At 49.1% G+C, this 27,377-nt stretch overlaps 1 protein-coding gene across 4 annotated transcripts; it reads left to right on the forward strand.

The window, feature by feature from the left end:
* The first annotated feature begins 19 nt into the window (after positions 1 to 19).
* Positions 20 to 25,665, forward strand: slx4 (SLX4 structure-specific endonuclease subunit homolog (S. cerevisiae)). 4 transcript variants are annotated; one of them, XM_078418024.1, is made up of 15 exons: positions 20 to 101; positions 4,557 to 4,982; positions 5,419 to 5,685; positions 6,004 to 6,178; positions 7,988 to 8,209; positions 8,952 to 9,157; positions 10,222 to 10,541; positions 12,681 to 12,942; positions 13,779 to 13,867; positions 14,036 to 14,176; positions 15,394 to 15,563; positions 17,154 to 19,486; positions 20,294 to 20,396; positions 21,305 to 21,709; positions 23,489 to 25,665. In XM_078418024.1, the coding sequence occupies exons 2-15, from the start codon at positions 4,628 to 4,630 to the stop codon at positions 23,847 to 23,849; spliced, it is 5,409 nt and encodes a 1,802-aa protein (XP_078274150.1). In that variant the 5' UTR covers positions 20 to 101; positions 4,557 to 4,627; the 3' UTR covers positions 23,850 to 25,665. The 4 variants fall into 4 exon arrangements, with proteins under 4 accessions (XP_078274150.1, XP_078274151.1, XP_078274148.1 ...); XM_078418025.1 differs by having other exon boundaries at positions 42 to 87; XM_078418022.1 differs by lacking the exon at positions 20 to 101 and adding an exon at positions 119 to 366.
* The last annotated feature ends 1,712 nt before the right edge of the window (positions 25,666 to 27,377 follow it).

Consider the following 27,377-nt stretch of genomic DNA (forward strand, 5'->3'; position numbering starts at 1 on the left):
CCCGCCGCCATCTTTGTGCGGGGCAACGGCCGGAAACGCGACGACTGGTGCGGCAGGAGAGGGGCAAAAGTGAAAACCATGGGGACGGTGAGAGCGGGAGGGTAGGTAGGTAGAGGGGTAGAGTGTGCGTTCGGGAGAGGAGGGTGCGGGGTCCTGAGGCCAGCTACGTCTTAGTCCCCACTGAATCTCTGCAGCCGCAGCCTGCGGCCTTCAGCTTGAGGCGGTGAAGTGACGTCTTAGTCCCCACTGCCTCTCTGCACCTGACCCTGAGCGCCTCTCTGCACCTCAACCTGAGCGCCAGGCCCTTCAGCAGCAGGCAAGGAAGGTGCAGTCTGTGATCTTCTGCACAAGTTCACCGGGGTACAGGTACAGTGGAAATCTTACTGGCAGCAGCATCACAGACACAGGCAATTGCCAGCTCTCTTTCACTCGGGACTTTAGGCTTTTTGTTGCACTATTGTTTTAATTTGTTGAGCTTTTCCTCATTATGTTAGGCTTGGATATATCGTGGATGTGGAGAGGATGTTTCCACTAGTGGGAGAATCTATGACCAGAGGTCACAACCTCAGAATAAAAGGACATTCCAGTAGAAAGGAGACGAGGAGGAATTTCTTTAGTCAGAGGGTGGTGAATCTGTGGGGTTCGTTGCCACAGATGGTGTGGCAGATGGACCACACCATCCTAATTGACCGTCTCCGGTACAGGGTTGGCGTTGATGGCACTGCCCTGAGCTGGTTCATTTCCTACCTCAAAAATAGGAGTTTCTCCATCAACATAGGCAATTATTCCTCTTCCCCTGCTAGCCTCTCATGCGGGGTTCCACAAGGCTCCATCCTAGGCCCCATTCTCTTCTCTCTGTACATGCTCCCCCTCGGCCAAATCATTCAAAGGCATGGCATTTCTTTCCACTGTTATGCGGATGACACACAGCTTTATCTCCCCCTGAAACCCAACAACCGGTCAAATTTTATCAGCCTCATGCACTGCCTTAAGGACATAAAATGTTGGATGGCAGAACTTCCTTCAACTAAACGAGAGCAAGTCTGAGGTCATCCTATTCAGCCCCCCCAACTCCATCAAAATGATAACAGGCAGCCTTGGAAGCCTATCCTCCCTAGTCAAACTGCATGTCAAAAACTTTGGCGTGATATTTGACTGCATTAAAGTTTGACAAGCAAATCAATGCTGTGGTAAAAGCCAGCTTCGGACCACAGCTAAAATCAAACCATTCCTCCAATTTGACGACCTTGAAAAAATCATCCACGCATTCATTTCCTCCCGCCTAGACAGCTAATCATCCCTGTCCCGCCTGCAATTGGTCCAAAACACCGCAGCAAGACTCGTGACGGGTACCCGTAAAAGGGACCACATCACCCCGATTCTGGCCTCTCTCCACTGGCTCCCAGTACGGTACAGAATCAACTTCAAGCTCCTCCTATTCATATACAAAGCCCTAAAGGGGCTTGCTGCCCCCCCCCCCCCCCATATCAAAAATCTAACCCACCACTCTATCTCCAGGTCCCTCAGGTCGGCCGACTTGGGGCTACTGACTATCCCGCGGTCTAGGCTTAAGCTCAGGGGTGACCGTGCTTTTGTAGTCGCAGCACCTAGACTATGGAACAGCATCCCTCTCCCCATCAGAACTGCCCCCTCCATCGACTCTTTTAAGTCCAGGCTCAAAACCTATTTCTACTCCCTAGCGTTTGAGGCCCTCTGAGGGGGCGCTGTGAACTGTTTATGTATGTGCTGTTATGTTTGTGTGCCATTGTATGTTCGTTCTTAGTACCTGAACTGATGTACAGCACTTTGGTCAACGTGGGTTGTTTTTATATGTGCTATACAAATAAAATTGACTTGACTTGGAGACCGTTAATGGATATTTTTAAAGCAGAAATAGATTCTTGATTAGTATGGGTGCAGGGGTTATGGGGAGAAGGCAGGAAAATGGGGTTGAGAGGGGGAGTTGGATCAGTGAAGATTAAATGGTGTAGTAGACTTCATGGGCTGAATGGCCTAATTCTGCTCCTTTCACATGAACTTATGTTATCTATGAGGATTGTGTTTACAGATCTGTTGTGCAAGTAAGAATTTCATTGTTTTACTTTCAGTGCAACTGGCAATTAAACATGCTTCACACACAAGACACAAAGTGCTGGAGTAACTCAGTGTTTCAGGCAGCATCTCTGGAGAACATGGATAGGTGATGCTTTGGGTTGGGGCCCTTCAGTCTGAAGAAGGGTCCGATCTAAAATGTTGCCAATTGTCTGTCCTCCAAAGATGCTGCCTGACCTGCTGAGTTTAATTCATGTAGAGGGTGGCAGCTGCCAGAGTAGGTAGTTGAGGCAGTTACTACAGCAGCATTTAAAAGACATTTGGACAGGTACGTGGATAGGAAAAGTTTAGAGGAGGAACTGCAGATGCTGGGATCTTTAGCACAAAAAAAAAAGCTTGAATTAGGGTTATTCCCCATCCCGTACATCAAACTTGGATGGAGAATCTTGGTCAGAATAGATGAATTGAGCTAAAGGGCATGTTTCTGTGTTCTATGATTCTGAGACTCTCAGTCCATTATAGAGCAAGTGCTAGCACACAGTTCCATTACAGAGATAGGATGAGGGTTGTGGATGGGGGTTTTACCAAAGTAATAATTCCTGAACCTGATGGTGTTGGATTTAAGCCTTCTGTATCTCCTACCCAATGGTAACTGTGTTGGGGGTGGGGGAGAGAGGGCATAGCCCAGATGGGGTCCTTGAGGATAGATGCTGGTTTCTTGAGGCAGCCGCTCGTGTAACTATTTTCAATGGTGGGGAGGGCTGTGTCTGCGTTAGACCCCTTGTATAATTTTGGTCCACCCTGGCCCCCAGAACCATATTCGTTTTCACCCCATTCATCTTGGTGCGTTCTGTGTCTCTCCATCGTCAATACATTGTCACTTGACTCTTCAGAGATAGGGAGTTCCACAGTTCACCTGTTTTTGAGTAAAGAAATTTCTCTTCTATTCTGTCCTAAATGTCTTGTCCAACGGCTTTATTGTCACACGTGTGAAGTGCAAACTCACAATAAAATTATTTTCTTACAAACAGCCCAATAGAGTATTGCCATACCATCTCTGATTAGCAGTTGTACAGAAATAGTCCACTGAGCCCGCAAGCAAGAGGTACCATGTTTTGACGCCATTTTCCAAGTCCAGTCCTCGCTCCAGTTGTTATGAGTGGTGCCCGATTCAGGCACGCCCCAGGCTGCTGCCGTCCTCCAGCCGTCGCCTTCCTTGGTCAACCAGTAACCGATGTCCTTTCTTCGCGCGCCCACCTTTGTGCCCCGGTGGTGCCTCCTGCAGCCGACCTTGAAGGCGTGGTAGGCTAGACCCTGGTTCCCACTCCTCTACTACCTGTCCATATATTAAGACAGGGACTTCTCGGTCATTAACTATGATCGCAACCAGTAAATGGTTCTACAAGTTCCCATCTATAACACCAACCATTTAATGCTACATTAGCAGAGGCACCAATTAGCAAGATATTTTCATCCAACTATTTCCCTTTTCAACATCTTCCACAAAAACATATTTATTGTCACAGAGGAAATGGTTGAGGCACTACGTGAGAGTAATGGCGTGCTTGTTCAGCAATGTTAAAAGCAAATTTGAAGCATCCACGAGCTGTTGAAAGAACATGGATGTGTGTAGCTGATGGTGTCCTGGTGGATGAGCGGGTGGGTGGCAGGGAGATGGTTCTGGGGGAGGGGAGGGAGAGTTCCAGCTAAAGATTGCAGTGAAAAGTTTTCTTTTGGAAACATAGAAAAATAGGTGCAGGAGTAGGCCATTCGAGCCAGCAAAGCCATTCAATATGATCATGGCTGATCATCGAAAATCAGTACTCCATTCCTGCTTTTTTTCCCCCATATCCCTTGATTCCTTTAGCCCTAAGAGCTAAATCTAACTCTCTTGAAAACCTCCAGTGAATTGGCCTCCACTGCCTTCTGTGGCAGAGAATTCCACAGATTCACAACTCTCTGGGTGAAGACATTTTTCCTCATCTCAGTCCTAAATGGCCTACCCCTTATTCTTGCTTCTGTCCTTTTATGTCCCTGTCTCCTTGCATTGGTTCGCTGTTGCCCTGTTAGTTTAAACGTGACCTTTCCTACACGCTCTGTCCCGTTAACTGCACACATACGCTTCCACGATGTTGACTCAACCCCCCCCCCCCCCCACTGCTCAGTTTCAACCCACCCGTTTTTGCAAGCTATCCAATCAGGTTGGATAATGCTATACATAAATACAATCATGTCAGACTCAAGTACAATAGGTAGAGCAAAGTGGAAGAAACAGAGTGCAGATCTGAAGGAAAATTAAAGAGCATATCATTAGAACAATTGGAAATGGTGCTAGATTTACAGGTAGAAAAGGGATTAAAGAGTGGGATGATTGTGTCGGATGAAAAGATCCTCCTCTGGAACCAGCAGGCTAAGAGTCGCCATGCTCTGGTGCCATCTTATGTAATTAAGGAAAGTGATGTCACGTTTCAACGGTAAGTCTTGCCATTTTGCCTCTGACACAGGTGAACCTGGACAGAGATGGTTTGGAGCGGTGGCCACCGCTCGCCTGGTCTGCGTGGCCCTCGCTGAGCGGATGGATGAACCTGACGATGATTTTGTTGCGGCGGGGAGGAGAGGCGGCGGGGCTGCAGCCGAGGCTGGAGGCAGATGTTGCAAATCAGTCAGCTGGGACCCGCCAGTGTGCGTCACGGCAAAGGCAGGCTCCAAACGGCAGCAGGTGGTGGGCAGCGTGCCGAGCTGTGTCAACAGGAGCAAACGCCTCATCGACGGGACCGCCGGCAATGATCAGGCGGAGGGAGGTGAACGAATGATGCACGACCCAGCCGCCCCTCGCTGCAGCGATCAGGTCCACGTGTCCCCTGAGGATGAGCCAAACACCCGACCGTCACAGCAGCCCGGCACTGCAAGGGTTAATGATGGCTTGACGGGTAGGTGTTGGTAACCTCGCGCACTGGCCTATCACTTGGAAGGCTACGTCCCATCCTCGCACTTGCTTTCCAACTTTGTCCCCCATTTAAGTGCCAGCAATTAATTTGTGGGCCAGTGGCAATTGTTTAGCCTAGAGATACAGTGTGGAAATAGGCCCTTTACACTAGTTCCACTTTCTCATCCACTCCCCACACACAATGAGGCAAATTACAGAGGCCAATTAATCTACAAACCCGCACGTCTTTGGCATGTGGGAGGAAACCGGCGCACCCGGAGGAAACCCATGCAGTTACGGGGCAAACATGCAAACTCCACACAGTCAGCACCCTCGGTTCGGATTGAACCCGGTTCTTTGGTTCTGTGAGGCAGCAACTCTCCCCGCTGTGCCATTGTGCTGCCCAGACTGCTTGTTTGTGACGTGCACCTCCTTTCCAGGCATTTTCTGGGCCAAGGGTTCGAGCCGTTCTCAGAAGCAGCCCTCTAGCCGCTCTGGCGTGAAGGAACGGGTGCTGGGGAACATGCAGCAGTTTCGCAGGAAGGAGCCTGAGCGACTCAGGCACTGTATCGATGAGGAAAGGTCGCTGCCCCCGGCCGGCCAAGACGATGAGGAGAGGAAGGTTCCTGGCTCACTTGATCCAAGCCCCGGCAGTGGAGAAGGGCAGGGTCACCCACCTGCAGTGACCCTCACTGCAACAAACACTCGTAAGGACAACTTCGACCTCTCAGATCTTCACTTATTTGACTGTATCTGTTAAATTTAATTTGTGGGGTAAAACGCAAAGTGCTAGAGGAGCTCAGTGGGTCAGGCAGCATCTGTGGATGGGTGATGTTTTGGCTCAGGGCCCTTCTTCAGACCTGATCAAAATTCAGAGCTAAAACCCAAGTCAAATATCTGGATAGACCATCGAGAGCAGCAATACCTGCAGTTTGTTAAATATTCTATTGTGTTTTAACGTGTTTTATTGTGTTTGTCTGGTGTTTCTGATGCATTGTTAATGCCTCCACTACCTGTGTCTGCAGCTGATGGCTGGCAGGGGAGTGGGGCCAGCTCTGCGTCTTTGCCCTGGGGGTTCCAGCGGGAATCGGGAGCGGCCTCTGTCTGTACACTGGAGGACAATGGGCTCTTCTTCTGTCTGATCTGTCAGAAGGATATCTCCAACATGAACTCTGTCCGTCGCACGCAGCACGTCAACAGGTGAGATCATAAGTATAGGAGCAGAATTAGGTCATTCGGCCCATCAAGTCTACTCTGCCATTCAATCATGGCTGATCTATCTTTCCCTCTCAACCCCATTCTCCTGCCTTCTCCCCATAACCCCTGACACCCGTACTAATTAAGAATCTATCACTGCTTTAAAAATATCAATTGACGGCCTCCACAGCCTTCTTTGGCAAAGAATTCCACAGATTCACCACCCTCTGACTAAAGAAATTCCTTCTCATCTCCTTCCTAAAGGAACGTCCTTTAATTCTGAGGCTATGACCTCTAGTCCTAGACTCCCACGTGGAAACATCCTCTCCACATCCACTCTATCCAAGCCTTTCACTATTCAGTACATTTCAATGAGGTCCCCCATCATTCATCTAAACTCCAGCGAGTACAGTCCCAGTGCCACCAAACGCTCATCATAAGTTAACCCATTCATTCCTGGGATCATTCTTGTAAACAGTCTCTAGACCTTCTCCAGAGCCAGCACATCCTTCCTCAAATATGGTGCCCAAAATTGCTTACAATATTCCAGATGCGGACTGACCAGCGCCTTATAGAGCTTCAGTTTCACTTCGGGTAAGAGTGAGGCTAAACGCAAACTGGGGGAACAGCATCTCATATTTCGCTTGGGCAGCTTGCAGCCCAGTGGTATGAATATTGATTTCTCTCACTTCAGGTAGCCCCGGTATTCCCTCTCTCTCTATCCCTCTCCCACCCAAGTCGCACCAGCTTCTCATTTTCACCCTACAAACATCTTACAAGGGCCTGTTTCCTTTATCATTGTTACTTTTTTGCATATCTTTCATTCATTGTTCTTTATTTCTCCACAATACCGTCTATATCTCCTGTTTCCCTTATCCCTAACCAGTCTAAAGAAGGGTCTCGACCCGAAACATCACCCATTCCTTCTCTCCAGAGATGCTGCCTGTCCAGCTGAGTTACTCCAGCTTTTTGTGTCTATCTTCAGTATTACATCCCTGTTTATGTATTCTTGCCCTCTTGAAATAAATGCAGGCATTCTGCACGAGGGGCACCCTGGCAGCCAAACCCACTGTTGCAGAGCTGCCCTGGTGGTTTTTACCTTTCAATCCCATCTTAACGATCTTCATGGACCAGTTGGTATGGTGGTGGGAACACGTTCACATCCATTTCATTTGACCTTTATTATCCTGGTACTGGTTTAATTTCTTTGAGTGAGGAAAGAATGTATTAAGTTTAGTTTAGAGATACTGTGCAGAAACAGGCCCTTTGGTCCACCGAGTCCACGCCGACCAGCGATCCTTGCACACTAATACTATCCTACAGACACTAGAGACAATTTACAATATTACCAAAGCCGATTAACCTACAAACCGGTACATCTTTGGAATGTGGGAGGAATCCCACACAGGTCACAGCGAGAACATACAATCTCCGTACAGACAAGCACCCTTAGTCAGGATTGAACCCGGGGCTCTGGCGCTGTAAGGCAGCAACTCTACCGCTGTGCCACCGTGCTGCACAATGTCAGACATGTAACGTCACCCATCCTTTTTCTCCAGAGATGCTGCTTGTCCTGCTGAGTTACTCCAGCACAGTTTATTTTTGGTATAAACCAATATTAGCAGTTCCTTCCTGCACAGTTGCAGAGGAAAAGTCCCATGTCTGGAATGAAGTATGTTGGAGAATATGACAGTACAGCAGCATTAGGAAGGATGGTTCAGAAGTCTGATAAAGTCAGATGTAGTCTTGGGGCTTTACAGCTCAGTCTGGTGAGCACAAATGAAGTTACTTTCCCTCTGCCTTACCTGGCAGGTGCCTTGATGAAGGAGAGCAGAAGGCAGCTGCTGTCACCTCTGCTATCACACCTCTGGTTCCTGAGTGTCCAATCTGTGGCAAATGTTTTAAAACCTTCAAGGGGCGAGTGAGTCACCTGAAGCGGTGTGCGAGTGAAATGGAAGTCCCACCACAGTTACTGCTGCAAGCTGTCCAGAGACAGAGCTTGCAGCCTCCTGAACGATCAGCTCCTCCTGACAGGTAATTCTTTTACTTCATTCAGGGGAGGTGGGCTTTGCAGTCTGAGCCACCATTTAACTGCCTCTCATAATTGTATATGCTTTTATTAGGTCTCCCCTCAACCTCTGGCATTCTAGAGAAAACAATCGCAGTCTGATCAGCCTCTCCCAGCTAATATCCTTTAATCCAGGCAGCATCCCAATAAACCGTTTCTGTATCCTCTCCAAACCCCTCCACATTCTTCCTGCAATGGGGCAACCTGAACTGCCCACCATATTCCGGGTGCGGGCTGGCCAAAGTCTTATAAAATAGAAACAGGACTTCCCGACTCTTCTATAGTTTGAAACGATCCCACCGTAGATCCCACCAAATAAATGGGAGGACTGAAAGACCTCGCACTGTTTGTTGCTCCATCCATTACTGACTGAGGTGTCAGCTCGGAGCCTGTAGTAGGATTTGAACCCACAGTCCTCTGCCTCAGAGCTCAGTGTTGGATGGAACTGAGGGCAGTAATAGGCCCTCATAGCCAGCTGCAGTTGGGACTGTGAAATGTTGCCAAAACCTGGCGACTTGCAGAGAGACGCAGTGGGCTGTTTCTTTGCTTTATGTCTTTACTGGGGTTGTACTCATGTTGGCAATAATCTTAGTCTCTGTATGTAAAAAAAAATCTCACTGTACATTGGTACACATGATGATAAAGGAACGATTGAACCATTGAGTGTGATACACTGATGCCAAATGTCTCTCTCTTCTCCTTGCCCAGTTTTCAACCAGGTCGATTGAAGAGGAAAGGTTCAACCAAAGAACAACAAACAACAAAGAAGAGCAGGCAGCAACTGGACGAGAACACGATGGTTGCCATGGCGCTCTCGGCATCTCTGTTGGAGCAGGAGAGGCAGGAAGAGGCTGCGCAGGCTGTGGGGCTGCAGATCCATCACCTCATCCAACCCAAAACAGTGTCTGCTGCAGGTAGGACTTCAGAGAGACAGCATGGAAACAAGCTCTTCGGCCCGAGTCCATGCCCACCAGCGGTCAGCCCATTCGCTGCCTCTATCCTACACACTCGGGACGATTTACAATTTAGGCCTATTAACGCACAAACCTGCACAACTGTGGAGTGTGGGAGGAAACTGGAGCACCCGTAGTAAACCCACGTGGTCACAGGGAGAACGTACAAACTCTGTATAGAAAGCACCCGTAGTCAGGATTGAATCTGGATCTCTGGCGTTGCAAGGCAACTCTACCACTGCGCCACCCTAGGAGTTGAACAGTTACTGTTGCAGCATTGCCCAGTCTTCGTGTTGTGGAGTAACATGGCATGGAAACAGGCCCTTGTTTGCAAGTTACAAATTGCCAGTTTTGGTCTCCAAATTTGAGGAAGGATATTCTTGCTATTGAGGGCGTGCAGCATAGGTTTACTAGGTTAATTCCCGGAATGGCGGGACTGTCATATGTTGAAAGACTGGAGCGGCTAGGCTTGTATACACTGGAATTTAGAAGGATGAGAGGGGATCTTATCTTAAGGATAGCGGAGTCAGGGGGTATGGGGAGAAGGCAGGTATGGGGTACTGATTGAGCATGATCACATTGAATGGCGGTGCTGGCTCGAAGGGCCGAATGGCCTCCTCCTGCACCTATTGTCTATTGAAACATATAAGATTATTAAGGGGTTGGACACGTTGGAGGCAGGAAACATGTTCCCAATGTTGGGGGAGTCCAGAACCAAGGGCCACAGTTTAAGAATAAGGGGTAGGCCATTTAGAACGGAGATGAGGAAGAACTTTTTCAGTCAGAGAGTTGTAAATCTGTGGAATTCTCTGCCTCAGAAGGCAGTGGAGGCCAATTCTCTGAAAGCATTCAAGAGAGTGCTGGATAGAGCTCTTAAGGATAGCAGAGTCAGGGGGTATGGGGAGAAGGCAGGAACGGGGTACTGATTGAGAATGATCAACCATGATCACATTGAATGGTGGTGCTGGCTCGTAGGGCCGAATGGCCTACTCCTGCACCTATTGACTGTTTCTTTTCTGTGTCAGACAGGAGAGGCCAGAAGAAGAGGAAAGATGGCCCGACAGTGTTACTGGTGGAGGACCCCGCCTTGGCGCTGAGACGGGTCCAGGAACGGCTGTCATTGATGCTGTCAGAGGAATGGTCGGCGTGCAGGTCCCCGCTGCTCCCCACCAGCACCTTCTCCGCCGGTGGGGTGCTGCGGGGGGTCTGGCACGTGCGGACAGGGGCAGCCGAAGACAACAGCCTCTGGTGTCGCAGTGCATTGCATGTTGTCGGTGAAGGGGACCCTTCCTGTTTCTACAGCAGTGACCTGGTCCCTGCCATCACCCCCTGGCACTCACAGCAGGTGAGCAACGTGAGGCAAATCCTTCCAATGTACTGATGCACCACCACCTCACCGTAGCTGAAAGAAGGGGTGGTGCAGCGGTAGTTGCTACCTTACAGCGCCAGAAACCCGGGTTCAATCCTGACTACTGGTGCTGTCTGTATGCAGTTTGTATGTTCTCCCTGTGACTGTGTGGATATTCTCCGGGTGCTTCGGTTTCCTCCCACACAGTAAGACGTACTGGTTTGTAGGTTAATTAGCTTCTGTAAAAATTGTAAATTGTCCCTGGTGTGTAGGATAGTGCTAGTGTACGGGGTGATCGCTGATGGGCATGGACTCGGTGGGCCAAATGGCCTGTTTCTACGCTTTATCTCCAAAGTCTAAACACATGAACACCCTTCAGTGTTATTAATGTGGAAAAATACCCTGCAAACCACTTAGAGATGCAAACTCTTGTATAAAAATTGTAAATTGTAGGATAGTGCTAATAGACAGGGTGATCACTGGTCAGCACGGTATAAAGGACCTGTTTCCGCTCTGTATCTCTGAAGTCATGTTAGATTTTCAAAAGGCGAGTGATTATTCGCTCATTTCATCGAGTTTATAACGAGAATATTGACTGACCTTGGGGATTATTAGATGCACAAGGAACTGCAGTGGCTGGAATCTTGAGCAAAACACAAAGTGCTGGAGGAACTCAACGCGACAGTCAGCCTCTTTGGCAGAAATGGACAGGTAGTGTTTCGGGTCATAGAGTGATACAGTGTGGAAACAGGCCCTTCGGCCCAACTTGCCCACACCAGCCAACATGTTCCTGCTACACTAGTCCCACCTGCCAGCATTTAGTACATAGCCCTCCAAACCTGTCCTATCCATGTTCCTGTCTAACTGTTTCTTAAATGTTGGGATAGTTCCTGCCTCAACTACCTTCTCTGGCAGCTTGTTCCATACACCTACCACCCTTTGTGTGAAAAAGTTACCCCTCAGATTCCTATTAAATCTTTTGCCCTTCACCTTAAACCTCTGTCCTCTGGTCCTCGATTCACCTACTCTGGACAAGAGATTCTGTGCATCTACCTGATCTATTCCTCTCGTGATCTTGTACACCTCTATAAGATCACCCCTCATCCTCCTGCGCTCCAAGGAATAGTCCCAGCCTACTCAACCTCTGCCCTTAACTCAGACCCTCTAGTCCTGGCAACATCCTCATAAATCTTCTTTGTACCCATTCCAGCTGGACAACATCTTTCCTATAACATGGTGCCCAGAACTGAACACTAAATGTGGCCTCACCAATGTCTTATACAACTGCAACATGACCTCCCAACTTCTATACTCAATACTTTGGCTGATGAAGGCCAATGAGCCAAAAAGCCTTTATGACCACCCGATCTACCTGCGACTCCACCTTCAGGGAACTATGCACCTGTACTCCTAGATCCCTCTGCTCTACACAACTACCCAGTGCCCTACCATTCACTGTGTAGGTCTTGCCCATGTTAGACTTCCCTAAATGCAACACCTCCCATTTTACTTTATTAAATTCCATCAACCATTCCTCAGCCCACCTGGCCAATCAATCAAGATCCTGCTGCAATTTTTCACAACCATCTTCACTATCTGCAAAACCACTAACTTTTGTATCATCTGCAAACTTGCTAATCTTGCCGTGAATGTTCTCATCCAAATCATTGATATAGATGACAAACAGTAACGGGCCCAGCATCGAACCCTGAGGCACACCACTAGTCACAGGCCTCCAGTCTGAGAGGCAACCTTCCATTATCACCCTCCGCTTCCTTCCATGAAGCCAATTTACTATCCATTCAGCTATCTCTCTTTGGATCCCGTGTGATCTAACCTTCCAGAGCAGCCGACCATGAGGAACCTTGTTGAATGCTTTACTGATGTCCATATATACAAGGGTCGAGACCCGCCTTCATATTCCAAAGAGTCTGGGCTGCCCACTGGTTTATTTTTCCAACTTTGAGCTGAATCCAAGGTTATACATTGCTCCTGCATCAATGAGCATTCAGATCCAGGTGGCACAGACTTAAGCAGAGGTCAGAAAACCTTGAATGAGCAAGTTGAAGCTGTCTGAGATATTGGGAAGCATGGTAGAGAATTAACACACATTGTACTGTGTGTTTTTTGTTGCAGGACCAAAGACAGGGATTCCAGGCTTGTAAGGAACCAACATTATCCACTGCAATCCCCACAAAAGCCATGCCTAGACACAACCCGGAGTTGGCCGGTGAGACCTCGGCACCAGGGAGCGAGGGAGAGGAAGAGCGCGTGGTGAGGAGTCAGCAACAATGCGCCTTGTTCGATCTGATGGACTTGGCAGGCGAGGGAATGACCCTGACACAGTGGGAGTCTGAAGCGAAGAATGCAGCAGGCAGCGAGGCATTGGGAGGTAAAGGTACGTAGAGACTTAATACAGCTGATCTACATAACAATTTAGAGATGCAGCATGGAAGCAGATCCTTCAGCCCACCGGATCCATGCTGACCATCGATCATCTGTTCACACTAGTTCTATGTTATCCCACTTTCTCTTCCACTCCCTACACACCCGGGGCAGTTTACAGAGGCCAATTAACCGTCAAATGTAGGAGGAAACCGCAGCACGCAGAGGAAACCCATGCGGTCACAGGAGGAACATGCAAACTCCTGATAGGCAGTACCCGAGGTCAGGATTGAACCCAGATTTCTGGCGCTATGAGGCAGTGGCTCTCCTAGTTGTGCTGCCTGTGCATAATCTCTGTGCATAATTATAATGTGTTTTTAAATATGTAACTGCGTTTAAGGAAACAAAATTATAATTATTACCTTGCAGATAGTAGCTATTTATTGGGATTATCAAATTAAATTGCATTCACCACTACAGATTAATGCTTATTCAAAATTGAAATTATTTTGGAGTCTGAACTCCAAGCCATTTGTTTGACTTTCCCTGACTTGGACAGTGATAGTTAATTTTATTAAATGCTTTTAATTGTTCAAAGAAACTCCAGTTTAACTTCTGGAGAGCACTGCTGAGTTCTGGGGAGAGCAGTCAGTGCAGGTTGAATAAAACACAAAGTACCGGAGGAACTGAACAGGTCGGACAACATCTGTGGAGGGAAATGAACAGGCTGTGTTTCAGGTGGGGACCCTTCTTCAGACTGATGGAAGTATGGGATGTATGTTGAATGTTCAGCAGCTCTTTACTGTAATCCTAAACCCATGTTTTAACTGCGAATGTTTTACCCCGCAGGAAGCGAGTCTCCAACAGATGACATCGTGCCAAGCGGGTTTGTCCCAGCACAGAGAGAGGGATGTCGTGTCAATAGCCCGCAGTGTGGAGTAAGCAAACCAGTTTGATTGTATGGAAATAAAATCGGTTTCTACGGCTTTGACCACTTTTAATGATTTGCAAGAGAGATTCCGGACTAAACTAATTTTCACTGATGATGTTCTCTGTGTAGTTAACCACCGTGATCTGATTTTGGGTTTGTTGGGCTCTGATTGTAGCTGCGGAGGCTCAGGGCAGACCTGGGAGCGATGGTGAACAACCCTCACCTGAGTGACGTGCAGTTGCAGGTGGACAGTGGCCAGGTGGTGTTTGCCCACCAGTTTGTTCTGTACGCCCGATCTCCACAGCTCGTGCAAACTGTAAGTGGTGAGGAAATTGTTTCTGTCACCAAATTATTTCTTCCCTCCCAAAGAATCACATAGCAGTCGGCACAGTGGCGCAGCGGTAGAGTTTCGGCCTTGCAGCGCCAGAGACCCGCGTTCGATACTAAACTTAGGTACGGAGTTTGTGTGTTCTCCCTGTGACCGCTTGGGTTTCCTCCGGGTGCTCCGGTTTCCTCCCACACTCCAAAGACATACAGGTTTGTAGGTTAATTGGCTTCAGCAAAACTGTAAATTGTTCCTAGCGTGTCGGATAGGGCTAGTATTGGTCAGCATGGACTCAGTGGGCCGAAGGGCTTGTTTCCGCACTGTATCTCAAAAGTCTAAAGGGCTCATTTAGAACTACTTATGTATAGAGTCATCCAGTACGGAAACAGGCCCTTTGACCAACTCATCCATGCTGACCATGTTCTATAGCTGTGAACACAAAGTGCTAGAGTAACTCAGTGGCTGGCAGCATCTCTGTTAGACATGGAAAGGTGACGTTAATGGTTGGGACATTGGGTCTGAGGAAGGGTCCATGTTCTCCAGAGATGCTGTCTGACCCACTGAGTTACACTTTGTGTTCTCAGCAAGATTCCAGTATCTGCAGTTTTGTGTGTGTCTCTGAGTTTTAGAGCTGAGCTAGTCTCATCTGCTTAGTTTGGACCAATGTTCTTCAAAACATTTCCTGTCCATGCACTTGTCCAAATAAACGTTGCCATTGCTTAAGCTTTAAGCTTCTTCTGGCAGCTCATTCCAAATACTCACCATCCTCTGTGAGAAAAAAATGACCCACAGGACTCCCTTAAATCTTTCCTCTATCACCTTAAACGTATCCCCTCTAGTTCTGGACCTCTCTACCTTGGGGGGGGGGGGGGGGGGGGCGCGGAATGGCTGACTATTCACTAGCACAGGAAGACGTTATAGAGCCAGGGTTCACACCATTGAACCGGCACAGAGACCTGGGTTTGTTTGTTCTCCCAGTGATGTGTGGGTTTTCTCCGGCTGCTCCAGTTTCCTCCCACACTCCAAAGACTTGCAGGCTTGTATGTTAATTGACTAAGGTAACATTGTGAATTGTCCCTAGTTTGTAGGATAGTGCTAGAGTACGTGCTGATTGCTGGTCATCACGGACTCGGTGGGCCTTAGGGCCTGTCATCACACTATCTCTCCAGTTATTCACAGGTTGAGTTTGGCATCTTGCTGTTCTGCAGGTGCACAGTGAAGGGCTGCTGGTGGAAGAGGATGATGCCGCCCAGACTCGCAGACTCTTGCTGCCCGATGTTACAGCAGCGGCTGTCCTCTCCTTCCTGCACTACCTGTACACGGCCAGCCTTCCACTCTCACCCGCTGTGCTTGCGGATGTCCACGCACTTGCTAACAGGTCAGTGTTGAAATGTTGCTGTTAATCTGCAGGATCATGTTAAATTTCAATGTCTGAGGAAGGGCCTCTTTCTGTGCTTCTAAATTCCAAGCAAATTGGATCAAGTTTTGAAAGTACTTGGGTGGATTAACAGGAGGGAGAGAAAGGCAGTATTTCTGTTTTCCGTGGCCTGTATTGTATGTAAGCAAGTGATGAAGTTAGCGAACATGTTTACTCCCAGAATCTTGTCAACTGTAATCGAAAGTGGGTGAAATATTAACTTTAAAATCTGATTGATAATTTGCTATCCAGTCGTTTGGTTGATGGTTTGTCCTTTGGGGTTGGGTTATGGGCTGATTTCCCTGCCCACTATACCACAGGGGCCCTAGTTTCCCATGAAAGTCGCCTTGTTTTCCTCGCTCCCTTCACGTTTATTGTTTTGTTTCCTGCATGTGTTTTTATACAACTAGCCCTGGTTCCAGCCTCCCATTAACACATCGGGGTCTCGGTTCCCACACTCACTTGAAACCCACTAAGTTCACTGGAAAATGTATTATATTGCCTTTTAACATCTTAAAAAAAGTGATTTGGAGTATTAATTGGGAATAACATCGAATAGCAAATCTGTCAGTCTGGCACCACCAAATTCCCTAGTGTGTCATAATGAAGCAGTCAAACTCAAATGCCTGTTCTTTCAAAAATCTATGGGTTCAATGTTGTCACATGTACCTGGGTACAGTGAAATTCCCTTTTTTGCATTCAAAATCTTACTATACATAGCACAATTATGCCTAAGTATAAGAATGTAAGAATACAGCATGGAAACAGGCCCTTCGGCCCAACTTGTCCATACTGACCAACATGCCCCATCTACACTAGTCCCACCTGCCTGTGTTTGGCCCGAAATCCCTCTAAATTTATCTTATCCATGTACCTTGTTAAACGTTGCGATAGTACCTGCCTGAACTACCTCCTCTGGCAGCTTGTTCCATACACCCACCGCCCTTTGTGTAAACAAAGTGACCCCTCGGGTCCTTTTCTGGCGATACTGTTGGGGATGCAGAGAGTTAGATCACCCCTCATCACCCATTTCCTTTGGTTCTTGATTTCCCACTCTGGGCAAGAGAGTCTGCCTTTACCACACTCTGGGCAAGAGAGTCTGCCTTTCCCACACTCTGGGCAAGAGAGTCTGCCTTTCCCACACTCTGGGCAAGAGAGTCTGCCTTTACCCAATCTATTCCTCTTTCCCTATCCCTCTAGAAGATCACCCCTCATCCTCCTGCGCTCCTGCCCAACCTCCCTATACCTCAGTCCTGGCAACATCCTCGTAAATCTTCTCTGCACCCTTTACAGCTTGACAACACCTTTCCTATAACATAGTTACCAAAATTTCAAGGTACCCTTCAAGTTCAAAGTTCTTAAATGTTTTAAGTTGGCCTTAAAGGCCGGTTGTCCTGATGGCAGCACTGGGTCGGCATTGCAGGGAACGGCCTGGCCTGGCCTGCCTGCCGATGCTGTTGGTGATGCAAAGGGTTAGATCACAGCTCACTGGGGAAAGAAGATCTCGGTATGAAATGGATTCTCTGTGACACCTTCCTCTGTGTCCATCAGGTTTGCTGTGAGTGAGTTGGAAGAAATCTGCAGAGCCTATTCTGTGGAGGCTGAGCCTGATGGGGACAGTTCGGAACACGATCCTGTTGTGCCAACGATAGAGGAAGAGTACGGAAGCAGAGAGGACAAGCTGCAAGATCTGCTGAGGTCCATGTGGGTGGATGAAGTTGAAGAGCCTGTTCCTCCCCCTGCAGAGAGTGATGGTGTGGACGGGGCTGACGAGGGCATTGGTGACGAGGAACTGGACGAGCTCTACCAGTTTGCTGCAACTCAGAGGAAAACGGAGAGAAGCTCTGTGAAAAATTCTGTGAGGCTTGAGCAGAACAGCAGCAGTGGAACTGAAGGAGAGGCTGAGCTCTGTGGGAGGGAGCTGAGTGTGGAGGGACCAAGGACAGTGAGCCAAGGAGATGCAGTCTCTGACTCTCCTGTGATTGAAAATGTAAGAGCTGGTGATCAGACACTCCCTTCAAACCACCAAGAGGTGTCCTGCAAAGTCAAAACATTTCAGCCAGAAGGGTTGCATACCAGCCTTGAAGCTGACGTGAATTCCAACACCAGCGATTGCCTCTTTTCAGAGACGGATTTGTTGGTGGAGCTGCCCCATGAAGTGAGCTTTGGTGAGCACGGGTCGTCGAGAGAGGAGTTTGAAGTGAGCTTTGGTGAGCGCAGGTCGTCGAGACAGGAGCCTTTTACCAGTTCGCCTGCCAATCACAGTATCAACGAGATGTCCCCCACGTGTGAGACTCACAGCCCCTCCGCCTGTCCGCATTTGTCTGATCTCCCTGTGGTTGGTCTATCACCGCCAGAGACAGATGGGGAATGCACACAGCAACTCCACAGTCCGGCTTCGGCAGCAGCCTTGTCTCCCAGACCCACGAGCCATGAAACATCGGGAATCATCTCGGCAGCTTCCAGCGGTGCTGAGCAGTGCAACACTCCTGGAGAGCCATGGGATCTCTCTGCACAGATGTCTCCAGCAGATTCAGATGGACCGTGGCCTTGGAAGTCAGCCCCTGCCTCACTTGGTGGTCCCTCGGCAATGCCACCTCGCCAGATGCAGCAGCAAGAGCTGGCTTCGCCCATCAGCATCAACTCCAGTCCCCCTGCATCACAGGGCAGGTCCAGTGAGGTGGTGGTGCTCATAGATTCTGATGAGGAACTGGGACTAGTTGGGAATGAAATAACCGGAGCCCATGCCCCATCGGTGTCTCCACCCGGTGTTCCTGGGCCTGACCAGACTACCGACGGTAAACCTGACATGGCGTCAGTCTCTGAGGCTGAAGGGGACGTTGGAGTTGGAACCCCACCCACGAGGCCGGGCGGCACAGAGAAGACCGAGCTGTTGAAGGTGGCGGCAGATTGTGGTGACCAGGGCAGGGACGTGAGTGGTGACGGTGAGCTCACCCTGCAGCTGAGCAGCAGCAGTGGGCAGAACGAGCCCGACGTGAATGCAGACTACTCGTGGTTGGTACCACCTACCCCTCTCTCAGCAGAGACTGCCCACTGCTCCCAACTGAACAAGCACTCTCCCCCACCAGAGAAACAGAGGGGCACAAGAGGAGAGAAACCAGTCTTACAGGAGGCCACTGTGACAAACACTGACAGTGCTGGGCAGGAGAGAGCAGAGGCAGTGACGGTGAGCCCAGAGAAGAAAGTCTTGACGCCTTCCCAGGAGAGGAAGCTGGTTGGTGACCTGGATGGTTCAGAGGCATTGTCCATCAGCCAGTCGCTGAGCGATTCGCCTCATCTGACCTCTTTCGCTCTCACACAGACTTCTGTTATCAAGCTGGAGAGTGAGGACACGTCGGCCAGCTGTTCCCCACGATCTCCGCCAGAGACGGCAGCGCTGGTGTCTCCCTGCTCTGAGGGAAAGGCAGCCGCAGGCGAGTCTGTGTTGGACGCCATCGACATGGAGGAGGAGACGGCAGGCGCTGGAGCTGATCTTTTCGATGCCGATCCATCGCTGCCCTTTGACGATGAGTTCTGGCCCTCTGAGGGAAGCCCTCGTCTGGAGGGTGAAAGCAGCAGTACTGAAGAGACGACTCCTCGCGGGGCAGCCAGTCCGCCCAAACACTGGGAGCACACGAACCTCGTCGCTAACGGGCAGCATAGAAATAGCACTCCGCTTCCAGGAAGGCCGAACCCCAGCACTGCCTTCCCACCACCAGCTGCCGAGGATGCTCTTCCCAGCAGTCAGCATCCCAGCTTTCTGGAGTCCAGAATCTGGGAAGATTGGGAAGAGGACGAGGAGTTTCCGCAAATGCTGAGTGGAACCACTCACATGCTGCCTCCTGCAGAATCCAGGCAGAGAGTGACGGGCCACAAAGCTGCAGGTCAGTGACACGGCCACAGTACATCAGAATGGCTGGCTTCGGGTTTAGGAGATTGAAATCTCTAAACCTCAGGGCCTAAAGCGTTAAAGCTTTTGGAATAAATATTAGCGAGTCATACAACTCGTAAACAGGGCCTTTGCCCCAACTCATTGTTGCCACCCAAGATGTTGGTCCCATTTGCCCATGTTTGACCCATATTCCTGTGAATCTTTCCTGTCCATGTACCTGTACAATTATTGTTTAAATCCTGTTATTGTACCTGCCTCCACTACCACCTCTAGCAGCTCGTTCCATACACGCGCCCCCCTCTGAGTGAAAAAGGTGCTCTCAGGTTCCTATTAAATCTTTCCTCTCTTACCTTAAATCTGTGTGCATTCACCCTGTGGTCTGTCAGATCTCCCCTTATTCTTCAACGCTCCAGAGAAAACAATCCAATTTTTGCTTTAGATTTCCCACCGTGGAGATACAGAGCGGAAACAGGCCCTTTGGCCCACTGAGTCTGCACCGAGCAGCAATCACCCCGTACACTAACACTATCCTACACACTAGGGACAAGTTACAATTTAACCGATTAACCTACTAATTAGCCTACAAACTGTTGGTCTTTGAAGTGTGGGAGGAAACCGGAGCACCTGGAGAAAGCCCACGCGGTCACAGGGAGAACGTACAAACGTACAAACTCCAGACTGGCAGCACCCGTTGTCAGGTTGGAACCTGGGTCTCTTGCACTAAGGCAGCAGCTCTACCCGCTGCACAACCGTGGCACCCTTTTGCTATTTGTGCTGACTGGTTTACATCTGTTTCCAGCGCCAGTCAGCGGACGGAGTGGTCAGCTCCCCTTGGCACCGGTCACACCTGAACCACCGTACTCCACCATGACCACACCCTGTCTAAAGAGAGAGCTGGGCAGGTAAGTGGAGGGTGGCAGTGAGTGGGGCCTTCCTGATCGATAGTCTGTGTGAATAACTAACCAACTCCACTCAGGAGTTCAAGAGGTGCTTCTTCACCCAGAGGGCAGAGAGACTTTACAGGTGAAGAGATGAGCAGAGATGCTTCACAGGGAAGCAGGATATTGACATTAAGGTGAAACAACAGATACAAGGAACCTTGGGTGTTGGAATCCAGAGAAAAACGCAAAGTGCTGGAGTAACTCAGCGGGTCAGGCAGCAGTGGCGGAAATGGACAGGTGGCATATCAGGACTGGATCCTTCCTCAGTCTGAAAAAGGGTCCCGAACCTAAACGCCATCTGTCCATTTCCTCCACAGATGCTGCCTGACCTGCTGGTTTGCTCCATTTCAAGGTGAGATAACAGATCGGTCCAGACAGAGCCATGCTGAGAGAGTCTGAGGCAGAGACACGAGAGTGACGACAATCCCCGCTCAATTAAACTGAGGAACTCTTTGATAGACACAGGGAACTGGAGATGCTAGTTTACAAAAAAAGACAAAAAGTAACTCAGCAGATTGGGCAGCATCTCTGGAGAACGGATGGGTGACCTTTTGGGTGTGGACCCTTTTGTATAAGTAGAAAAAAGATGAGCTAAAGTCCTTGAACAAGAAATGGTACGTTGTTGTTAATTGCAAGATATCTGTGATGTAATGTGCAGTTCTGGTCTTCCTAAGCAGAGAATGATATAGAGCACTAAGTGCTGTGGTAATTCAGTGGGTTAGGCAGCATCTCTGGAGGACATGGATAGGCAATGTTTCAGGTCGGGATCCTTCCTTGAACTGATTGTAATGAGGAGGTGGCGAAAGCTGGAAAATAAATGTGGTGAGGGACAAAGCCTGTCACGTGACTGGTGTTCGGTTTTGTTTCAGGTTTGGTGTTCGACCCTTGCCGAAACGGAAAATGATTCTGAAGTTGAAAGAGATCTATGACTATACGCACCGTTTCGTGAAGCCAGACTCTGTCCACTCAGCAAAGCAAGTGTGGTCATCGCAGCCGTGGGGCCGGGAGCCCAGGCCTGGAACAAGCACGGTGAACCAGTCAAAGGCTCTTCCATCGACGGCCGAAGGGCCAACACGCCGCCCGACACCCGCAACAGGGAGCAAACTGGCCTCCAACGGACGTCTCCAGGTCATGGCTGGAAGGAGAGGGAGGGGAGGTGGTCCTTCGACAGCTAGACCCCAGGTAGTGGCCGACACCGTCGTGGACAACCAGCTGTCCTCGTCTCAAAGCTCCTCCTTGTCGGCAGCGAGCGGAGACTCCTCGTGCTCTGAGAGGTGGGTGAGTTAAACCGGGGCAGGAAAAGAAACAACCCGTTGATCAGTGAGGTCTTGCACGTCGGCGCTGGGCTGGTTTAAAGGGAGTTTGCTAGAGTGTATGTCCATCTACTGCTGGATCAGGCTACCTGCAGGTTTCAGCATCTGTTCTTCAAGCCTGTTCTGAAATCAGGTTGAACAAAACATCTTTTTCCCTGAGTATTGAACATGTTGTGGAATCATTGAGTTGTACAGCTCCTACACTGCCATGTCTGCACTGGCTATTTTACCCATCTACCTAGGGACCGAGTTCGATCCTGACCTCGTGTGCTGTCTGTGGAGTACGCACGATCTCCCTGCGACCTCGTGGGTTTGCTCTGGTTTCCTCCCACACCCCAAAGACATGCGGATTTGTAGGTTAATTGGCCCTCTGTAAATTGCCCCGCGTGTGTAGGGATAATGGAATAACATAGAAGTAGAAATAGATGTGCTGGTTTACAAAAAAAGACTGCTGGAGTAACTCAGCAGGTGGGGCAGCATCACTGGAGAGCATGGACACAGAGTGCTGGAGTAACTCAGTGGGTAGGGCAGCATCACTGGAGAGCATGGACACAGAGAGCTGGAGTAACTCAGTGGGTAGGGCAGCATCACTGGAGAGCATGGACACAGAGAGCTGGAGTAACTCAGTGGGTAGGGCAGCATCACTGGAGAGCATGGACACAGAGTGCTGGAGTAACTCAGTGGGAGGGTCTCAGCATCACTGGGGAACACGAATAGATGGCATTTCAGGTCAGGGGCCTTTGTAGAACATAGAGCTTGAGTGATTGATGGTCGGCATGGACTCAATGGGCCGAAGTGCCAGTTTCCATGCTGTATCTCTAAGTTAAACTAATCTCATTTGCCAGTCGCACTTACCTTGCCTAAACGCTGCGTAATCAACCGTGTTGTGATTGTATCTGATTCCACCACCACTTCTGACAGCACATTCTAGAAATCAACCAGTTTTTGTGTAAAAGTAAAGCACTCCCTCACATCCCTCTCACCTGATGCTGTGATAATCCCAGTGAAGTGTCCAGAGATGATGGATCTGCTTGTACTGTGTTGCGTTTCCAGGAGTGGCATTCGGTGTCGCTGAGTGAAGGACTGAGGCCGATACACACGTCGGCCTCCACTGTGTGACCAAGTGGTAACTTTCACAGCACGCCTGTTGTGCCCTTGGTTTTATTTTTAGTGGTATGCCGTGAGGTACAATACTTTATTGTCACGTGTACCCCAGGCCCATTCCCGCTGACACCTGCTGTTAAGTTGCCAAATCACAAAACATCTTTCCCAAGTTAAACGGTCACCAGCCAATGTGGGCCGTAGGGACCAGTGTAGGTAACGCTGGGTAAATCAATGCAAACCTCTGGGATAACTGATCATGTCAATTAATGGTGACCATCATGTTGGTGACAGCCAGACAGACAGTGGTGCAGCGGTAGAGCTGCTGCCTCACAGCGCCAGAGACTCGGTCGGGTTCCCTGACCACAAGTGCTGTCTGTACAGAGTTTGTATCTTCTTCCTGCAACCACATGGGTTTCCTCCGGGTGCTCTTGTTTCCTCCCACATCCCAAAGTCATGCAGGATTAGATATTAATTGGCTTCAGTAAAATTGTAAATTATGCCTAGTATTTGAGGTAGAATGGGTGATCGATGGGTGGCTTGGACTCAGTGGGACCAAGGTCTTGTTTCCATGCTGTATCTCTAAGGTAAAGTAAACTAAAGCCGATCTGACTGTATGTACAATCACCTGTTTTTCAGGCTGTTGGCCGGTGAACTGGACGACAACTTCAGCACAGACTCTGAGGATGGGGATGTGGGGATCACCCCGTCACAGGCAGCAGTCCGTGAGGGAGACACCACCCAGGCCATGAGGGAGTTTATCCGCTCCAACCCCTCTTTCTACACTGACATCTTGCAGTACAAGCCCTTTGAGCTGTCCGACCTCCACCAGCAGCTCAAAGACAGCGGCATCAAGGTTTCCCGGAGCAAGCTGGTGGACTTTCTGGATGCACACTGCATCACCTTCACCACGGCGAGAGCGAGGAAGGAGATGAGGCAGCGGAGAGGGCAGGGCGCTGGCTGGCGGGGCCGGAGGAAGCCGGGCCGCCCCAAGAAGTAACACCTCGCACGGAGAGGGGTCCCAACCTGAAATGTCGCCTGTCCACCACCTACTCAGAGGCTACCCAGCCCACTCAATCATTCCAGCATTTTGTGTCATTTTGGTAAACCAGCATCTGCAGTTCCTTGTGTCTCATGAACCCTTGCCCTCTGTATTGGGCGAGAGGCGTCGAGCTGTCGGAGAAGCATGTAGAGGCTGTGAGCTGGTCGGAGAGGACGTCGTGTATCCAATGTCGGGCATTTCACCAACTCCACTCCACCCGTGCTGGTCTGACTGGGGCATTGCAGCAGGAGCTCTGGCACAAGGTCTCATTGCTCACATTGTGACGCACGATGTCAGCGTCGTGTGGCCTTCAGCCAGCCTGCGGCCCACAGTCTGAGACGAGCTGAAGTGAACACCAGGGGCCGGCCGGTGCCGGTGTGGCCAGTCCCTCAGGCTGACCACTGGCCACTGCCCTCCGGCCCCTGGAGTGGACCCGTGCACCTGTCGAGAGGCAGCGGCAGCGAGGGTCAGGAAGCAACCTGCACTGGTGTGGACAGGGAGAGCAGGGGATGTCTTCAACAGAATGAGCCATTTTTAGAAAAAAAGGATTTAACCCCAGTACTGGGGGTCTCCTTTATTGTATGTCGTCCAGGCCCAGTAGCACCATGTTCACATTGTATATATATTTGTATATTATTGTATAAAAACAGTGGAATAAATGTAAGGGGCTTCTGTCAATGGGGGCCCATCCTAGTGTCAATCTGATCACGTACTCGCATACATGTATTTACACATATGTATGGACGCATGCACACACTCACATACATGTAAACACACATATGTCCATGTACACTGGTACTCAAGTGTACTCAAATGAACCAGTGCATGCAACAGCTTGTGCAACCGAGCGCTGTGTAAATAGTTCATATGTGCACGTGTATATATCCTTGCGTCTAAGTGCATGGAATTGATGTGTGTGCATAAATATGTTTGCATGTGCTTGTGTGTACATGTATGTTTGTCTACGTAACTGCCTCACATAATTCTATGTATATTTGTGTACATGCAAATATGTGATCGTGCAAATACTGTGTACATGCACGTAATTTTGTTTGTATATATATGTGTGAGCATGCCTGTACCTGTGGTTTCATACGTGCATGTCTGTACTTGCGTGTATGAACATGTCCATGTGCGTTGCTGTTCTGTTTCTGTGTGTACATAGATCTGTGTGCATGTACAAACATGCGCTGTGTATGTAATTTTGTGTACGTGCACGAATGCGTGGGCATGTGTACATTATGTGTATGTGTGAATGAATACGGCGACGTGTGTATGTGCCTGCATATACAAGTGCGTGTGAATGTACGATGTCTGCGTACTGCATGTGTATACGTGCATGGATGTGTGAACATACTTGTGTAGATGTACACTTGCTAGTGTGTGGATGTGTGTACATGTGAGTTGTGTATAAATCTGTGTGTATACATGAATGTGGACATGTATGTGGACGTGTGAAAGTACGTTTTGTGTGCGTGCATGTGTACTTGCGAGTCCTGTGTGCGGATGCGCATTTTGATCTGCAGATGTGCGCAGATGCAAGTGTGTATGTACATGCGTACAGACCCCCCTGACTTGTGTAAGGTTTACGTCCTACAGACCCTTGTGCAAGTCGGATGTTATGTAAGTTGAAACGGAAGCGTGACTGCGCACCCATAAGTTTTCTCTTCGCGGAGATCATGTGGGAGCATCCACGAGAACAGCTGACAGGTTTGTGGAAACGGCCGCATGCGATGGCAGTAGCGCACGGAATAAAGTGCGCTAGAATAAAGCAGTGGGATTGTGTACATGACGTCTACTTGTGTGTGAATGTGTGCGTACATATATACATACAAATAAATCAGTACACGTACATACAGACATGCACACAAGTAGACATTCACCTGCATGTATATCATATCATGTATATACAGCGCGGAAACAGGCCTTTTCGGCCCACCAAGTCCGCGCCGCCCAGCGATCCCCGCACATTAACACTATCCTACACACACTAGGGACAATTTTTTACATTTACCCAGTCAAATTAACCTACATACCCGTACGTCTTTGGAGTGTGGGAGGAAACCGAAGGTCTCGGAGAAAACCCACGCAGGTCACGGGGAGAACGTACAAACTCCTTACAGTACAGCACCCGTAGTCAGGATCGAACCTGAGTCTCCGGCGCTGCATTCGCTGTAAAGCAGCAACTCTACCGCTGCGCTACCGTGCCGCTATGTGTGCGAGTATATCTACTTGTGTGTTCATACGCTTGTAAGTATACGAACTTGTAGATGTGACATCATAAGTGTGCAGGGCTGTACGTAATTCTGTTACGTATGTGTGCATGTACCCACATGTGCAAATGTGTGAGCACCATACATAATTCCATGTACACACGAGTGCGTGGACTCGTGTATGTAATTCCATGTGAGTCGTGGATGTATGTGTATAAATGAGCATGTGAGTGGACGCTGAATGGACATACGTGTAGGTGCGAGACTTGTGTTCATTAGTCTGAACGTGCTTTGTACATGTTAGTGCGTATATGTGATTGTGCGGGTTCGTGGTTCTGTTTGTGAAGGTACGTGTATCTAGATGTGAGTGCATACTAGAATGTACGTGTTTGTGTGTATATGTGCAAGTGGGTGCTGTGCAGTTGCACATTTGTACATGCAGTTGCATGCACATGTATGTTTGAGTGCTGTATGCGTGTACATATGTGCACATGAATGTATGTGTGAAAATGTACACTGAGTAGTGAACGCTGTGTACCTAATTCTGTTTGGGTATGTGTGTACTTGTGTGTGTAATAGACAATAGGTGCAGGAGTAGGCCATTCGGCCCTTCGAGCCAGCACCGCCATTCAATGTGATCATGGCTGATCATTCACAATCAGTACCCCATTCCTGCCTTCTCCCCATATCCCTTGACTCTGCTATCTTTAAGAGCTCTATCGAGCTCTCTTGAAAGCATCCAGAGAATTGGCCTCCACTGCCTTCTGAGGCAGAGAATTCCACAGATTTACAACTATCTGAAAAAGTTTTTCCTCATCTCAGTTCTAAATGGCCTACCTCTTATTTCGTAAACTGTGGCCTTTGGTTCTGGACTCCCCCAACATTGGGAACATGTTTCCTGCCTCTAACGTGTCCAATCCCTTAATAATCTTATATGTTTCAGTAAGATCCCCTCTCATCCTTCTAAATTCCAGCATATACAAGCCTAGTCGCTCCAGTCTTTCAACATACGACAGTCCGGGAATTAACCTAGTGAACCTATGCTGCACTCCCTCAATAGCAAGAATGTCCTTCCTCAAATTTGGAGATAAAAACTACAGTACTCCAGGTGCGGTCTCACTAGACACCCGTACAACTGCAGAAGGATCTCTTTGCTCCTATACTCAACGCCTTGTCATAAAGGCCAACATGCCATTAGCTTTCTTCACTGCCTGCTGTACCTGCATGCTAACTTTAAGTGACTGATGAACAAGGACACCCAGATCTCTTTGTA

Source organism: Rhinoraja longicauda, chromosome 21 (genome assembly GCF_053455715.1).
Source record: "Rhinoraja longicauda isolate Sanriku21f chromosome 21, sRhiLon1.1, whole genome shotgun sequence".
In the NCBI taxonomy this organism is placed as follows: Eukaryota; Metazoa; Chordata; class Chondrichthyes; order Rajiformes; family Arhynchobatidae; genus Rhinoraja; species Rhinoraja longicauda.